Below are 14,340 nucleotides of genomic sequence, written 5' to 3'. Positions count from 1 at the left end.
ATTACAATGACACTTGCTCACACAGACACTGACCTCTGCTAGCCTGCTCTGTTTTATAATAGCAAACTCAAGTAAGAGATCTCAAGAGAAACTAAGTCACAGTTAGGGATACTAGATGGCAGTCCTAAATATGAACACTTCCCGTGGCCATGTCGAGCAACTCGGGGCCAGGAAAAGGAACATGGAAAGATCACTGGGCACTCTGAGAAAAGGTAAGTCATTTCAGCTCTCTGAAATGGAGTGAGTCAAGTGCTGCAGCCCTGTCTATCTAAGCAGCTATAACTGCTTCCAGCGCCATGTGATGTGGTCCTTGTTCTGCTAGCGGCAGTTTAATCATAAGCCACTGACGCAACTCTTTGTTCCTACCTTTCTTCTGCGGCTTCAGCTGCTTCTGTCTTTTCTTCTTCAAGTTTTTTCAGGAGGCCGTCTTTCTCCAACCTGCCATATAAATCTAAGATCTCCAATTCAAACACTTGTGTAATCCTTTTCTGAGCCTCATACCTGCTCTCTGCAGCCTGCAGCTGTCCTCTGAAAGATAAAGACCAGTCCAGAATATGTGAATTCCCCTTAATAAAGAACACATCACTGCAAAAACCTTTCCCAATGGAAGTTACCTTGCCTGGAGTTTGACGTCCTCTAAATATTTCTTCTGTTCCAAAAGAAGGTGGTCTTTCTTGGCCAGAAGAGATTCCAGTTCTGAAATCCGTTTTTGGGAGGTATCAAGCCTCTGATTCTGCTGGAGAACATGGCTTCTGTTTTTTTCTAGTTCTTTCCGATATGCAGCTTTCATCATTTCCACTTCCTAAAAAAAAGATTGGAGTGAGTATTTATAGAACACGAACATGCCCTAACCACTTTGAAAAAATGATATAGTAAGTATTAAGAAGGCACTTCCGTATACTTGGGGTAGAAATATAAATTAGTACAACTTTCTGGAAAGTAAGCTGGCAGTAAGTATTAACCTAGGAATCCTTCCTTCAACTCCATCCCTAAGGAAAACATCTGAAACACAAATAGACATTTTGCACAAAAGTAATCATCACAGCATATTTATAAGAGCAAAAAACTAGAAACATCGTAAGTCTAACATCAGCGAAATAGATGAAGTATATCTTATATTTGTGAGTTTTAAAAAATGGTGTGATAGCAGTAAAGAGATTTTTAAAAAGCAGACTATAAAAGTGTGTGAACAGCACGATCAAACACGATCAACTATGTAAACATATACATTAGCAAAACACCAAGTGAAAATATGCCAGGATTCACAATTGTAATTTCACTACAGGGGTACTGTGGGGTCATTTGCTTTTATATTTTCCTCCCTCTCCTAACACCAGTGGAGGTAAAGCTAGAGCACATGGCACGAAGGGAGGTTTGTTTAAGCAAAGCAGCATTTGCAGATTAGGTCCCCTGACAAGGTCTGTCAATCATGCCAAGGCAGGTAGCCTGCCTAATGACAGATCGGAACAGCTTAAAACCCACAGTAAGTAGACGCTAATGCTCGGAAAAAAGGTGGAAAGGATACTTTTCTAACAAGTATGTGTTATATTTGTGTATGCGTGTGTGCGTGTGTTTATTGTGGTAAAATACACATAAGATAAAACTTGCCCATACGTTTGGTTTTTTAAAAACGATAATAAACCATAAAGAGCAAGGAGACAAGCTTTCACGAGGTGCCCCTGCCTTGAAGCTGACTGGTTGGTAAACACAATGCTTCTTCTGTGCAGAATGCAACAGATCTAAGCCCAGAATTGGCTATCTGATAACGTGGCCATTCCAGCTGTGCTAAGTGGCAACAGACTTCAGCACAGATTAGGTGAACACTCTGACTTTTGTCATAAGCAACAGTACTTATCTATGGATGATTGTGCAAGGTATTGAACCTGGAACACCCCTGCCCTCTCACTAGTCCTCTTGATTGCCTCACCCCACTCCTTCCTGCCATTCTCCACCTGATTCTCAGACACCCAGCTCTTTTCCTCCACTGCAATGAACAAGAGCAACCCTAGCTCCAGGTACAGGGGCAAAGCCTGACTGGCTGAAGGCAATGACTGGGCTAGGGATGGGTACGCGACACAGTCCTGGCCAAAAAGAGAGATGGGAAGTGTGGTGGAAGGTGTCTAGATTTCCTTGCTGAGAGAGAGCCATAGGAAGACATGTTCCTCTTTTGTGAGGCATCATGGTGTCTGCCTGTGACACCTGTACCTGTAGCACACACCTGCCAACCATGAATGCAGAACTGGAGGACAGGACCAGCAGGGTGAGACAGGCAGTGCAGGAGAGGGAAGAGCCCAGTTCCTTGATGCTGTCCCTGAATTGCCAACTTGCCCACCTTGACCTTCCCCGCCCAGGAACTTCTTAACAATTGAAACAACCCAATTCTTCATTGTTAAGACAGTTTAGCTTATTTTTTGTTGAGGATATCCTGATTATTACAAATCAGCATTCTCACCCTCATTTTATGAACCATGACACAAGGGCCCAAAGAAGTTAGGTGACTGCTCAAACTTCCAAAGAGTACAAGGATTCCAAACCAAAGGCCACACCAGAGGCCAATCTATCCATACTTCTCTCAGGACACATTAAGAATACATTTCAGTAAGCTTTTTCAGAAGTTTTCTTGGCCCTTAAAAAGTCTGTTTTCCCCCTTTCTTTTCCCAAGCCATTATTCCTCCAAAATAAGTGATAGGTAGTTTCTAGAGGAAGTTCCACATCTAACGTCTTTCTAAAGGGAGTCTAAATCTGAGAGTTGAGAGGAGCTGAGAAATAAAGAGTAACTCTATTATGAAAATTACACATCTCCGGTTCTAAGACTACTCTCTACATTTGGCTAAAAAAGATGCTTTACAAAGCACAAGCCTAAGAAATCCTGAAAAGAAGGCCCATGTGTGATGGAGAAGTTACTGACAGGAAGCATCTGAGCATTTACTATTAAAATTTTATTCCCAACTCATTCACTAGCATTACCTGAGGCTGTTTATACAGTGACATAAAACTTCTGCCTCGACACCACTGGTGAGGCGCTAATTAATGTAAGATCACCCTGATGCTGGCCTTGTTGCCAGGACTGAACTACCATCTGCAGAAATTAAATTCAACATTAAAAGGAGCAAAAATGATATGTACACCAATATATAGCACGGTCCTAAGAGGTATGTTAAGCAGAATCTGTTGCCCGCCTTCCATCTTTGTCATGATCTCTCTCTCTCTCTTTTTTTAAAGGGGGTAAGGAAAAGAGAAGGGAAACACTTTTACACATACTCCATACCAATTACCATGAAATGCTTGTCTTACATCTTGACTTAATTTCAAAACAACCCAACAAGGGGACATAATCTCACATGATAGCTGGAAAGTGCTTGTACTGCTGGGCCAGGGAGAGGTGGGAGTAGACTGCTGCTTCATCTTTCAGGAAATAATTCATAAAGTATGGGTCTGAAGAGCTTTTCCACCTAAGGTTTGGCTCCCTGAGCCCCAGCATACCTTTGTGGTGTCAGAATGCTTGTTCTGCAGTTGTTCCAAATACAGCTCGTTGACCTCCCCAAGAACCAACAGCTGCCTGTTCAAGAACTCCATCTGCTGCTGGACTGACTCGCTATTTGAGAGCTAACCAAAACATACAAACAAGCAAAGTGAAAAATCTGGCAACTCAAAACTAGTAAATGGACATTAAGTGGGGAACCAGCTAAGAGCACAGTATTTCCATGCTAGGGCAGAATAAACATCTCTCATCGTTTCAAGTTCGCTAACATAATGGCTAGTGGGGAGGAAGGCACCCAAGGGCAACAAAAACGGACATAAATGCACGTCAGAATTGTGCTGTGAAAAGGGAAAGAGGCACAAGTGCACAACATCCAATCCGACCACCCACAGGACACCTCTACAGCAGGGACTTTAGGTCCAGAGGGATGAAGCCCCTGGGGAAACTCACTCACTGTTGAGTGAATGAGTGCAATGAATCCCAAAGTGGGAGGAATCACAGCTCAAAAACCTGAACGAACTTGTACATGTATGTAAATAAGGTATTAAGAGAGAATTCCAGGGGATTTAGAAGACTAGAGATTAGGCTGGATACTTCTTTGTTGTGTGGGTCTGGTCTGTGCAATGTAGGATATTTGGGAACATCCCTGGCTCCTACACACTAGACACCAGTAGCACCAAAAATGTCAACCTAAAATGTCTCTAGACATTGCCAAATGTCCCCAGAAGCTGGCAGCGGACAGAATCACTCCCTATTTAGGACTCCTGACATAAGCCCCTCAAGTGATATACTGTCCTGTCCCAGGAAGAACGCAGCGAGTGGTGTCTGAGCTGACATGGGCCTGCTGCATATCTTACCTTCTGAGAAACCTGGCTGAGCAGCAGTTCGGTGTGACAGACCTTGTAGTTGGCTTTCTTTAGCTCTATCCGCAGCTCTGCAATCATGCTCCTGCAGTCTTCCAGCTTTGTCTGCCCAAAGAGAAATGGACAGGAAGTGACAGCAGCATTGACAGGTCAGGACATGAGCCTACCTGGCCCTGAGCCTACATAGAACTGAGAATGCCTAGCTTGACTGCTCTACTATGCTTGGGCCATCAGGATTTGACCTCTTAGTTTTAAAAAGTAAGTTACGGTTGATTTCTGAGTTCCTTACTATTTAACAAAAGAAAAAAAGACCTGAGATCCACAGTTCCCAAACTGTGCCAAACAGCCTGGGATTTCACAGCAAATTCATAGGGATGCTGCTGAGATATTTTAAGTTTTTGAGGGGAAAACAGCGACATCTGTCGGGCATTATGTGAACTAACTAGCTGGAGGTAGCTGATAGTTCAGTATTAGATGGTGCTGTATGCCTGTGGATGACATCATACCTCTGTGTCCCCAGATTTTTTGTGGTTGCTGTGATAAAAAGCATCATGATAAAGCCAATGTGAAACAGGAAATGAGGTGTCACTGTGCACTCTGATTCCAAGGTCTGAGACACTTGCAGTGCCCAACAGGTACACACATGGCATTAGTAATTGCAGTTATTTAAAAATTAAATTAAAAAAAAAATTTAGTTTATGTGTATTATTTACAAACAGCTACTAAATTGTTAGGACATAAATACTCACTAAGTTGTTTAGATCTACTTAATGAACAGAACTATTAAGCGTTTCTTTTGGCTGCAAAGTGCCTGGAAAAAATTACTGAGAGACTAAGGGAGCTATGAACCAAGAAAGGTGGGAAACCTCTGCCCTAAATAAGATTTATCTGGCAGGAAATATATCTGCCATGATTTCAGAGAGAAAAGTATTAATCTTAGTTCAGCTGAAGAAGGTGAGAACACCTGCAGCAGTGCGTCTGCTCTATCCCAATCATATTCCATGCCGTTTGCTCTGCCTGGTGTTGCAGTTCATACCTGTAATTCCTGGCTCTGGTTGTAGAACTCTTCTCGGTCATGTTGCAGCTGTCTGATCTGGCTGTGGAGCTGGGTTACCACAGTGTCACGCTGCTCCTGAAGCTGACTGTATCTGGCTTGTTCTTTTTGTAGACTAACCTTCCATATCTGGATGTCCTTCTCTTGTAACTTCAACTGATCTTTCTAGCAGAGACCAGAGAAGCCACGGGCAGTGATGCTCAAGTTTAACATATGTTGCAAACATTTCATCTCAACAGTCATAAGCTACCCTGGAACAGTAACTACAGACCCAGAATCTGACAGCTCACGACTGTCTTACTTGTCATTAGGTCAAGGTTCTCCAAGTTTCACATGAGCAAATGGACCATAATTGCTTAGAGAACCTTCCTCAGGGATCAACTTGCTTCTAATACTTTCAAAAGTCTTAACCACTTGAATAAGGCCTCCAATACATGGTACTGGTTATGTTCACTAAAATGATGAACATTTACTGAATACTTACAGTGTACTAGCCATTGAGCAAGTGCTTACTGACATGATTTATTTTAACCATCACAGCTTAAAAAGTAGGTGTTCTTATTGTTATTTCCATTTTATAGAATGGGTTAGAGGCTTTGGGAGGCCAATTTACTTTTCTAAGGTAATAACTGGTAGAGCAAGGATTCAAACTCCAAGTCTGATTGGCTTCACACCCACTATGCCATACATGCTTAATTTCATGCCATGAAATAACTTCAGGAGCTCTGGTTTCACATACGGAGAAATAAAATAATCTTCTGACCCTTTTATCATCACAGCCAATTACAAGCAAACAAGCACACGAAAAATCACTTGTTTGCACAGTTCCCAAAAGCGACAAGGGAATTCTAAGATCTAGCCATTCATGTCTTAAGCTCACAGTCTAAGTGACCTGCCCCAAGCCACAACAGTGAACACAGCTCAGACTGAGCATTGATCTTGATGCAGCTGCTGCTCTGTACAAGCTATCGCGTAGACCCAAAACAAAACAAAAACAAAGCCCACTTCCCCCACGCCCCCCCAGTCCTCACCATGGCAGCATTGTGTTCCTCCAGAGCTGCTGCTCTGATCACCTTGCGGAGGAGCCGTCTGTTCCGGACAGCATGCTGCTGCCTCTTAAATCGCTCATACAGCAGCTGGTTGTGCAGTAACAGCAACTGGTCTCGGAGGGTGCGGATCTCGTCTGAAGGAGGAGAGCCTGATGTCAAAGCACAGGGGGTGGCAAAAAATGCCTTTTACATGTGGTTCAATCAAGCCCCCTCCCATGTGCTGTTAGCTTAAGAACACAGTTCTTTAAGAAATAAATCATCATTCACTTTGCAAATGACCACTTGGTTCCCAGCAACAGTCATTTGTTAGGAGAGGGAAAAGTATTTGCCACCTATCTCCCTTTTAAAGGAATGCACAGGGTTATATCACATGGGACGGCTTTTTGAGAGCTTTATTCTTTTCCCACAAACCCGGACCACACGTATATATTTGGGACTGCCTTTCCATTTTTCAAGGCTGATCCTTCACTGGTATGTTCTCCCCCAAGAAGATGCCCCAGTACCGCTCACTCTACTTGGGTCTTTTCTAGGGATGTCTGCCATAAGGACTGCGCTTCTCGTACTTCTACTCTCAAGCACATGGTACTTGCCACTTCTCAAAAACAGGAAATGCTGACTTTGCAGCATTTGAGATCCTTTAGCCAAACCGATAACAGCCGAAGCAGTAGTCAAGGGGAGATGTTTCCTATGGGGTATGTCCTTCAAGGACAGAAAAGGCAACAAGCAAGCAGAAACCACAAGGGCTGGATTTGGAGCTAAAGTAACAACTTTACCTCCAAAGTGGGTCCAGTCGACAGACTTGCTGGGTAAAGACAACCTAGGAAGAAAGTTTTTGAGTAACAAAGTTATCAGTCTTACCTAGAAAAAACTTATTTGAACTTTTAATTGCAGCAAGGTTAAATCACTTCCTTGTGGTCAAAATCTGCAGTGACATAAGAAAGTTTCAAATTCAAAGTCCACATGGAGTTAGAGGAGGAGTCTCACAGTGGGTGGAACAGGCAGGTATCCAGCGTGGAGATGCCTCACGCTGAGCTCACACTGCAGCCTTCATTTCTGGGTCAGCTCTCCAAAGCCACTGAGTGGCAGAACACACTGAGAGCTGTTTTCAACCCTCTCTGTTGAAGTATACTCATACAGGACTAGCTCTCTGCTGAGAAGCTACTGTCAGCCAAGCTTAAGGAGGAAGAAGAAATTTACCTGTGCCTATTATACTAAATCTCATTTAAAAAGAAGCTAAAATATTACAATCCCTGTCAAATTCCATCTTAGGATATTATACAGAAGAACAATTAAAACCAACATTTCCAGAGAACCTAATCAGAAACGGCAGAGGATTCAAACTCTGGGCCACTCACTCTTACCCCTTCATTGGGTGTCTTTTGAAAGGGATAATAAAAGGAGGGTTGAAAACAGTGTCTCAGATTTCTTTCTAAGACACTTCACGTGTCTTTGGAGGGGGGGCTTCCTGAACTTGCATAAAATGCTGATGATTTCATCTTCCACCTAATGAACTATGTTACCAAAATAGAAGAAAATACTAATAATCATCTATAACTAGAGAGGAAAACACTGTGACAAATATTCCCAAGTTCTCTGAAACACCATCACCTCATTTTTAACCTCCCATTTTCAGAGAGCAAACGTAAAGGCATTTGAACGTCCTCATAGAACAGTGCCACAAGATAGCCTATATAAAAATAGACTGGGCTGGTGGCTTAGCTCAGTAGGTTAGAACACAGTGCTGATAACACCAAAGTCAAGGCTTTGGATTCCCCTGCCAGCCATCCGTCCAAAAAACAAAACAAATACTAATTTTGAAATGGATTGCTATCTAAGGAATTATCCCAATTTTAACATGCATACATAGAGGATACTCACGTTCACGTATATGAAAAGGTGACAGACTAGAAGAATGTCTCACAAAATAGAAAAGGCCCAGCTCCTCTGTTGAGACTGTGAAATATGATTCTCGCTCCCCCACGCATCTGTACTTCATCATAAAATGCAGCATTTAAGGTCCTTACCTGTTGAGCTCCTTGCTGTGTGCATCGGCGCCCTGCTGTATCAGTCTGTCCAGTACTTCCATGGGGGAGGCGCAGGGCATGTAGTCTTCCTCTGTGCCTTTCGCTTTCTTTAACAGTTCCTTGGTCTTCTCGCTGACAAAATGATGGGCAGTCTTTGGCAATGCCACCTCAAAAAGATGATCGTACGGGGGAGGCTGCCCGCTTCCAAAGCCCACTCCCCTGTGTGGTGGAACTTTACAAGGGCTGGGAGTGAAGATACCGGTCTCCAGAGAAGTCTGGCGTTCCCTGTCCCCTGCAGGGCTTTCGTAGGCACAACCACTGGGTAGGTCTATGGGAGTAAAGGCTTGCTTTGGTGTGTCAGGCCCGAGCTTGTCCAGGGAGGAGTGTAAAGGCTCAGGGTTCACACTGGCGCCCTGAGCACTGGAGGCTGCTGAATGGGCCTTCCGCTGAGAACCTGGGAGACTGTCTCGGTAGAAGGGAGAGTCAAAGCCTCCTCGAGGAACCACAGGCTTGGCCTCTGCTGTAGTGATCTCAGAAAGTTCTTTAGATATTGCAGCTGAAAAGAGGAATGGAAACAAGAGAACCCCCAGTAAATACTCAATCTGGGAAAGGACAGTTTGGGGTTGCATGCCACCATGTACCGTGTCACCCAGCAGGGGGGTAAAAAGTGGCATCCAGCATAGGTCCTAGAATGAAACACCCATCTTTTGCAAGTATGTGAGTGTTGAAACCAAATCCCAGTTTTATAGGAGAATGAGCAAAACCAAACTTTATCATTCACAGAAATTCCACATGTTACCTTCTTCTTTATCTTTTTCAATGCTATCTTCTTCAGAGGCTAGATCACCTAAAAACCCTGGAAGATCACTTAGAGTGACAGAACCTTTGCTGCCAGGTACTTCTTCTAAAAAGAAACAGAGACAACTCAAGTCAAAGAAATACACTGTAATTCCTGTGAGTGTTAAACTGCTTACACTATAATAGAATAAGTCTAAAATAATTCTTCCTGTTGAACAGAGAAGTCTGGAAGCTCTCCTGGAGCTACTACAAAAGGCTAAGATATTACAAATAACCTAATTAAAGGTGCTGAAAATAATCCCACAGAAAAGAAAATTCTCAGTTCTTAATGTCTCCGAGAAAAGATATAATCATATGGTTTGACCAGCTCAAAACATTTACAGGTACTTCACTGTAATAGCTTAAAAATTTTTTTGATGTTTTTGATTATTAGGTTGGCTTTTAGAATTCCCCACTTGTTTCATTATCTCTAGGCTTCAGTGTTTCGTGGTATTCCAGACTTTCCTTGTTTCCTCTTAACTTTGCTTTTAAACATATATAACCATATTAGAAGAGACAAGCAAGATCTATTGTGACACAGAGATTCTACCTAATCCTCTGTCATTCGGAAGGTGGTGCTGTCTGTGTAGACATGGCCTTGTAGAATCTGTTCTTTCTTCCTGAAAAGATAAGAACCACTTATATCACAAGGCGAAAAATCTGTACATGTTCTTTAGCACATAGTAAAGGAGTTTAAAGTTTAGCCCAGTGATTCTCAAACTGTTTGGTCTCAACATGACTTTACGTTCTTAAAAATAATTGAGAATCCCAAGAGCTTTTGTTTACATGGTTATAGCTACCAATCATTATTGTATTAGAAATTAAAACTGCAAAATTAAAAAAAAAAATGAATCACTGAAAAAAAATCCATTACACATTAACGTAATTAATATATTTTTATGAAAAAATAATTATATTTTCCAAAACAAAGACTAACAAACAAAGACAAAGTGAGAAGAGTGGAACTGTTTTACATTTTTGCAACCTCTTTAATACCTGGCTTAATGAAAGACAACTGGATTCTCATATCTGCCTCTACATTCAATCTGTTGCAACATGCTATTTTGGCTGAAGTATGTGAAGAAAATCTGCAGCCCCACAGATATATAGTTGCAAAAAGTAAATATACATTAACAGACTTTTCAAATAATCATAGATAATCATCTTGATATTATACCAAAACTTGACAAATGGCAGTTCCTTAGAAGTTAGTTGCAATGTAGAATTTGAACTCATATCAATTAACTTTTCACACTGTTAAAATCCATTGATCTACCTTGTACTCTGAATGCACTTTTGACATCTGCATGATTCTGTAACATTATACATTGGACATTCAGAAAACACTGGTTCACCAAGTTACTCAGATCTTTCAAAAGTTGAAACACTTGATTACAGAATATCAAACAGTCAAATTATTAACCAGGCTTCCCAAGACTTTTCAATCTCATCCTAAAAGTCTTGGGGAAGCTACCAAGCTCATGGTGGCACATACAAATTTTTAAATATCCTGATTTTCACCTGAAAGTTGAATTTTGTCATTGGTATCAAATACTGTAAATTGTTTATCTTGAAGTGACAAACTCGGTTCATCATTTGCCTGCCAAATATCCAAGTCTGAATAACCAGTTTGTCCATCATTTGTTCTTTCAAGAAAAACTAGTACTCCATGAAAAAAAGCAGCTGGTTCACCTCTCAACTCAGATAATCACACGAGGGCCTGAGAACACCATTGTACTTTGGTATGCAGTAAATGTGCTTTAGGTATATTTCCTATTTTATCACAAAGAAAATTAAAAATACATGTTCTAAAGGGCTAAGATTTAATAAAATCAATAATTTTTACTGCTTAATATAGAACACTCATAAGCTTTTGATGCTTTTTTTTCCTTTTTTTCAAGCAGAAGACCATGTCAAGGAAAAACGTAATGCCTGCTAGGCCTGCGTAGGGCCCGAACGCAATGCCTGCGAGGCCTGCGTGGGGCCCGAACGCAATGCCTGCTAGGCCTGCGTGGGGCCCGAACGCAATGCCTGCTAGGCCTGCGTGGGGCCTGCCCTGACTTGTGCTAAGGTACCACCATTCACCCACCATTGTTTTTGCACCGTCAGTGCAAATGCCAGTGCAGTGGGGAGGGCGAACAACAGCTTAGTATTACTATGCAAGTAGGTTTGATCAACTGGGTTCCCTAAAAGGGTTTCTGGACCCCAGGGGGTCCAGAAAGCAGATACCTTAAAAGACGTTGGTTAGCCTATTTTCAATTGTTCTGATTCAAACCCATCACATTTTAGGTTAGAATTCTATTTGGCACAATCAGGCTGCACAAAGTGAGGCTTGCAAGTGAGTCACTGTGCTTGGGCAAAGGAACAGCAGATGAGCTGGCACACACCTTCCTGGGGGGCATGGCTGTGGCCTGGGGGAGTGAAATGTGCACGTAGTCATCCGAATGGCAGATTGGGGCTGGAGGAGGAGAGGTTGCTGGGGTTCCCAGAGGAGTTCCTTTTCCACCTGATCAGAGACAAGGGCAGAACATGTATGAACACTGAGCCTAACTCAGAAAAATTGACAATTTTTTTTCAGCGTAACTATTACTATGAATAAAGCTGCTAGAGTTAACTTTCGGGGGATCTAAGTCAGTCTCTTTTTTTAAAGTTCACTTCACATGTTCTAAAAGCCCCAGAGGTTTGCATTGACAAAAGCAGGTTTACTACTGCAAGTGGTCCCCAACTCACTACTGGATCTAAGAGACAGTTCCTTTTATCCTAAAAGGCAGGCCAAAACCAACTAATCAAATCCAGCCTAAGACATACATACCAGTTGTACCAAAGACTTTACTGTAAGGTTGTGACAAATCGGGTGGGACATTTCCAGGAGAAGTTGGAGGAGTGGTCATACCACAAACCACGGATGGGCTCCACAGAGTAGCCTGGGAAGTTAATGAAGTACATCAGCAATGGCACCTGCATGCTACGTCACCCACAAGGCTCATGTCCACGTTCAGTTTAAGTTTAACCTTTTCAACTGGAAAAGGGCATCTTATTAAAGCTTTGTCAAGAGACAATTTATATTTTGTAAGTCTAGACTCCAAGATGAACCCAAGTGGAACAGTAACTTTCTTTGCTAATATCATGAATCCTTAAAAGTGACTACTAAATCCTGACCCGAATGGACAGCTCCACCGGAGAGCAGAGGGTAGAGAAGGCACACTATATGACACCATACTTGTGGCGGCTCAGTTAACAGCCGTGTTGACGGGGAACTCAGAGTCTGAGGTAGCTGCCCTGGTGTATTGAACAACGTCAGCCGAGAAGTGGAGTACGGGGTAGAAGTAGCACTCCCTAAAATGAAAGGGAAGAACACGGGGGTTAGTGTGTGGTTTTAGATTACTCTGATAAAAAATTATGACCATTCTCTAGACCATTCAATATATTCAATTTTCTATGTTTAAAAATATGCAGGGCTTCCAGACATTTTTGGGGACAAAGTAACAATATTTAAAAGGTAAAATGCTCTTTGGAAATAAAGTCCAGTAAGGTTTGATGTCTAGTGATGCCTCAGGATAACTTAAAAAACCACAATCTGGGTAACAGCTTCAGCGAGTACAACCTACAGATAAAGCCTAGATTTTTTTTTTTTTTTTGTCTTTTTCGTGACCGGTACTCAGCCAGTGAGTGCACCGGCCATTACTATATAGGATCCGAAGGTGGGAGCGTCGCTGCGCTCCCAGCACCGCACTCTCCCGAGTGCGTCACAGGCTCGGCCCAAAGCCTAGATTTTTATATGAATCCATTCTAAATTACCCAGACTCCTTCAAACTGTGTCAGTACTAAAGTCCAGAGGGCCTCACTCTCAGTGCCTGAAAGTAGAAAGACTCCCTTATGAGGTGGAGCCTAGAAGTAAAAAACATGAACCCATTCTCCTTGTTAAGTGCTAAAGACACACTGCCAAGTCTGTTGGCATAGTATCAGGTAAGAGACCAAGGACATCTAAATTAAACTTGAAGTAGAAATGAATTAGAGGAAAATAGAGGCAAATTCAAATTTAAATATTTGGGGAAAAGATCCTGGGAACTGAATTAAGGGTTAACTTTGAGCAAAGAAAATAAAGTCAACAACGATAAACAATGCTTTCCAGAGACAAAGTTGTAAAACTGATAAGTACCAAAGTCGCTTTTTACCATAGCTATTCTGTGTGTCAACATAAGGGCTGGCGGTGACATCGGCTGAACGGTGAGGAAAGCGGGCTGAGATTTGGTGAGACACAGAATAGCCATCTTCATATGAGGCTTCTGTAGGGTCCAGAGAGATTTTGGCACACTCTATTACAACATCATGAGTTTCTAATCTCTTCCACCTATAAAAGGCAATGAAAGTCAAGAAACGCAAATTGTAAGACATTCAATCAAATCAATTAAATACTTAAGAGTGCCAATTCAGTGCCGGCAACAGAACTATGATTAGCAAAGGACAAGCAGAACCATGCCAGCCCAAGTATGACATATATAAAGAGTCAGCCTTTCATCTTACAAAACTACACCCACACTATTTAAAATGGTTATATTGAGTTAAAAGAAACTAATTTGAAACAAAAATTTCATCAACAAAAGACTACACATAGCCTCAAAATAGAACATAACCTATGCAGAGCAGCCACCAGGGGAAAATATCCTTGGGAACAAAGGTAATCAAAGAACAGGAGGACCTGGAAACTGCCAGGCAGCTGAGGCTGACTTAAGGTCTCCCGTCAAAGCCTTGGGATTCTAAACCATCCCCAGATCAGAAATTTGGTAAGGAAAACTCAAACTAGAGAAAGCCCATGAGAATATTTAAAGAACTGTCTAAACATTCCTGTTGTGTGATCCACAGTTCCACTTCTAAGAATTTATCCTATAGATATAGACATATATCAAGACACACAACATACACAGCACAGCTTGTAACAGAAAAAAGAAAAAAACCCAAAGTCCAACCAAAGGGATATATTCTATAGAAGAAATATTATTATACTACCATCTGCTTTCAGCAGATCAATGGT

General features: G+C 41.9%; 1 protein-coding gene across 6 annotated transcripts in view; it reads right to left on the bottom strand.

The window, feature by feature from the left end:
• Positions 1 to 14,340, bottom strand: part of TSC1 (TSC complex subunit 1) — a 53,366-nt gene that overhangs the window by 11,647 nt on the left and 27,379 nt on the right. For 5 of the 6 annotated variants that reach the window (XM_063081521.1, XM_063081516.1, XM_063081517.1 and 2 more), the window contains 14 exons: positions 13,484 to 13,659; positions 12,529 to 12,644; positions 12,121 to 12,232; positions 11,696 to 11,814; positions 9,859 to 9,928; positions 9,271 to 9,375; positions 8,472 to 9,027; positions 7,221 to 7,264; positions 6,430 to 6,596; positions 5,381 to 5,563; positions 4,339 to 4,449; positions 3,484 to 3,606; positions 615 to 802; positions 367 to 528 (listed from right to left, as the gene is read on the bottom strand). In XM_063081521.1, coding sequence (XP_062937591.1) covers positions 367 to 528; positions 615 to 802; positions 3,484 to 3,606; positions 4,339 to 4,449; positions 5,381 to 5,563; positions 6,430 to 6,596; positions 7,221 to 7,264; positions 8,472 to 9,027; positions 9,271 to 9,375; positions 9,859 to 9,928; positions 11,696 to 11,814; positions 12,121 to 12,232; positions 12,529 to 12,644; positions 13,484 to 13,659 — 2,232 coding nt within the window. The remainder of the gene's footprint in view (positions 1 to 366; positions 529 to 614; positions 803 to 3,483; positions 3,607 to 4,338; positions 4,450 to 5,380; positions 5,564 to 6,429; positions 6,597 to 7,220; positions 7,265 to 8,471; positions 9,028 to 9,270; positions 9,376 to 9,858; positions 9,929 to 11,695; positions 11,815 to 12,120; positions 12,233 to 12,528; positions 12,645 to 13,483; positions 13,660 to 14,340) is intronic. The other variant, XM_063081520.1, reaches the window with a different exon arrangement.

This window comes from Cynocephalus volans, chromosome 17 (assembly GCF_027409185.1).
Source record: "Cynocephalus volans isolate mCynVol1 chromosome 17, mCynVol1.pri, whole genome shotgun sequence".
In the NCBI taxonomy this organism is placed as follows: Eukaryota; Metazoa; Chordata; class Mammalia; order Dermoptera; family Cynocephalidae; genus Cynocephalus; species Cynocephalus volans.
The sequence above is the reverse complement of the archived record's forward strand: the minus strand, read 5'-3'. Positions and strand labels throughout refer to the sequence as shown.